Here is a 3465-nt window from a genome sequence, read left to right as displayed (position 1 = left end):
TTAAAAGGTTTTTATTACATTTTTCCCGTTATAATTATGTTTTCTGTTTACATGACGCTTAATTGACATGGGGTGTGAAGATTTATTTATCGAGCACTTTTGCAAACACAATACGCTCTTGTTTGGCACGTAAATTTAAAATGTTGAAAAATTTTTAAAATAATCTTTGAAAAATAAGGTGAAACATTTTTTTTCTCATTGTTTCTTTTTTATTTTATTTTGTACCTTAGTGGAACAGCTCAATACGAAAATTGGCAACGGAAAAAAAGCATTTGTGGTCTCCCTTATTTTGTCATATTATTAGTCAGAGCGTTGTTTATCGGGCATTTAAATGTATGGTAAAATGATCCCTCGGTAGCATTAAAACCGTAAGACTACGTGAAAATTGCAGACTCGGTTTGTCGAACACCGGATTGCAGAACACATGATTGTTGGTCTGATTTGAAAAAAATTAACCAAAAACTTTCCTACACAAAACTCCAAACCTGTGTTAAATAGCCGATAACACCCAGGAGACCGATATTATTTCGATTCAAACATGACCAAATACTAGTAAGCAAGACAAAACAACAGCAACGGATTTGACGAGTGTTAAAAGTAAGTAACTATTGAAATTCTAGAATAAGTTTTAAGTGATTTTCTCTGTTTTTTTTAACAACAATAAATACGCTGTATGAAATAAATAATAAGTACAAAATGTATTTTTTACAATAGGCAGGGACTTTGGAAGTTCTTGTAGATTTATTAAAAGGATTATGGAGTCTAAGGCCGCGTCTACACCTAGTCAAGTTTCTTACATGTCACATTTAGATAAGCTAAACAAATGGCCCTTTCAACATTTTATCAGGCACGGTTTTTACTGAAATGTCTCATAAAATTGCCCAGGATTTATACCATTGTCTTTACAATACTATCATGTTTCTGTAAAATGTGTGAATAAAAAAGCGGAAATTGATGCAATAAGCTAAAAACAATGGAGTAAATGAAATGCGTACATTGTTTTTAAATAAATTGAAAACGTGAGAGAGAAAAAATGAGCTTATAAATTGATGCAAATTCTTTTTTTAATGAAAGTTATTTACTAAATGAACAAGGTCATTTAAAAACCATTTTGATTCTACTTTTGAAAATTAGATCCTTTTTTGCTCTTCTGTGTATCAGTGTATCGATTTGTTCCTTGGACCAAGACATTATAAACATTTACTGAAATTCACAGGTCGTGTACACTGAATCAACAACAAAAAAGTGAGAAAATAATAAAAATAACAGCCCTAGCACACCTTCGGGGACACATGATTTGTGTCAATCTGTGTTATCAGTGTCTTGACAGCCAAAAACTTGTAGAAAAATAGAACGTGTTCTAATTTTCTCGCAAGGTATTATCTTCATGAATGTCACATAATTTCACTTTAAAAGTCATTCAAGTAGGGTGTCTACACTATGCAAGTCAAGAGAATATGATACTTGCATTCAAGACTTGAATTGGTGTAGACGCGGCCTAAGAAGAAAAAACAAAGTTAAGTGAAAATAGTAAAGTAAGATAAATTTAGTGAGAAAAATGGTTTGCTGTAATAAGGTATTTCGTTGTACTAAGAGGCTATAACTAATAATTTATTAGATGCTGTTGGTTTTAAGATACCTAAGCTGAGACCACAAGTGATTTATGCCAGATGATGATAGAAAGTACCAGTAAGAGATCAAATTTAATTACCTATGGTTTTTAGCAACACACAGAGCACAGAACACCATTTCATGATCACCACAATACATCTCAATATCCCTGTCTGGATGGTAGAGACATTTGAACATGTTTTCTTCGTCTGATGTGTTGTTAACGGAACCTTTCTCACAACGTTGAAAATCGTTGTCTTGTAGCTTGTGTTTTTTCGTTGCAGACACTTTTTTGTGATGATTCACACATGTTTCACACAGAAATTCTTTACATTCTGGGCAGTATTTCAGAGATTCTTGAATAATGCCGTCTTCAGCACATGGGGTGCACGTGTACTCAAATATCATATCAGAGCCTAGCACTGGGCTACTGTATTCACCTCCTTCTGCCATCTGATAAGATATAAAAAAATAACTCATTAAGTGAAATATACAAGGAAGCCAAGATTTAATTGAAGACAATACTTTTTATCATTTTCTCTTCATGTGGTTAAGACATAAAACTTTTTCTTTACTTTAATTCTTTTAAGCGACAAGTAAAGAGAATATATCTACTTGAAATAAATAAGTTCCTGTAAAACTTATGTCGAATATCATAAATGAAGAAAATACATTAATAAGAAATTTATCTGCACAATTTCACATTTATATATGACATCATTCACATATCTATTCCTCATTTGAAAAGATATATCGTTCTAAAGTATTTCCCGTTATTTATAGATACCAGCATATCATTCTAAAATGCAAGAATCGGATGTTAGCCGTAAACTATAAATTTATCTTTGCGCCCAAATATGTAATTACCACTGAAGACTACAACATGCTGATGAAACCTAAAATCCGTGTACATATTTCATGGGTTAACATAAAAATAAGTCACATTATTTTCGGCCACAACTTTCATTTTCAGAGTCTAAATTTGTTGTATTTTTATCTATATATTTTTTATAATTGTTGCTGCTACTATAATTTTCACCTCATGTACAGTGCATTCTAACAAATAATTAGTTTCTTGATAATAAAAATTAAACTGCCGACGTCATCGTGTAACATACTGTTTATGCCATAATAACTAAGTTAAACTTGCCTAACCTGGTTACTGGTGTATTGTTTAATACTTTTATTTCTCAATATCTTACTTAATATATTGCTTAAGCTAACTGCTAACTTAACTTAAGAAAAATACATCAAAAACACTTACTTTAGTAATTTTAGTTCTCCTAGTTTCGATTTCGTTTACCTACAAATTTTTAACTTGGTGAATGTGTAACGCCGATTTACATTTCTATGCGTAAACAAGATAACCGTACAGCATATTTTTTACATTTTATTGCATTTTTAGAACAGTAAATCTACTAATAAGTACACATATATGAAAAGTAACTGATATGTGGTAAATATATTTTATTTCAATGTTAGTTAATATGCAGTTCGTGAAAACCCCATGAAGTTGAATATTTTGGTATAATCAAAATGTATTACCGTTATTTTGAAATAGATTTTAGATTATTTTAGTAGATTCTTGGATCAGAATATATGCATTTAATATTCTGCGTGAGTTTTAAGTCACACACAAGCACACACGCACGCACGCACACACACACGCACACGCACGCACGCACACACACACTATGATGCTGGAATTTTCCAACTTTTCTGGTGAAAGAAGACTTCCCGCTCGTGCTTAGTTTTAGTCACGAGTGGGCATCTGAGTATTACCACTGATGTTTCGTAGACTAGCTGGATAGGTACATATAGAGATATAGATGAAATGTATGAGCCACCATTCGT

At 31.9% G+C, this 3465-nt stretch overlaps 1 protein-coding gene across 1 annotated transcript; it reads right to left on the bottom strand.

Moving 5' to 3' along the window:
* Positions 1–1672: 1672 nt before the first annotated feature.
* LOC132744931 (transcription intermediary factor 1-beta-like) lies at positions 1673–2934 on the bottom strand. The gene is made up of 2 exons (XM_060733722.1): positions 2876–2934; positions 1673–2064 (listed from the first exon to the last, which is right to left on the bottom strand). Exon 2 carries the CDS (start codon positions 2062–2064, stop codon positions 1708–1710), a length of 357 nt encoding a protein of 118 aa, XP_060589705.1. The 5' UTR covers positions 2876–2934; the 3' UTR covers positions 1673–1707.
* Positions 2935–3465: the final 531 nt, after the last annotated feature.

Source organism: Ruditapes philippinarum, unplaced genomic scaffold, assembly GCF_026571515.1.
Source record: "Ruditapes philippinarum isolate M1 unplaced genomic scaffold, ASM2657151v2 ctg1296_1_1_1_1, whole genome shotgun sequence".
Lineage (NCBI taxonomy): Eukaryota > Metazoa > Mollusca > Bivalvia > Venerida > Veneridae > Ruditapes > Ruditapes philippinarum.
The sequence above is the reverse complement of the archived record's forward strand: the minus strand, read 5'-3'. Positions and strand labels throughout refer to the sequence as shown.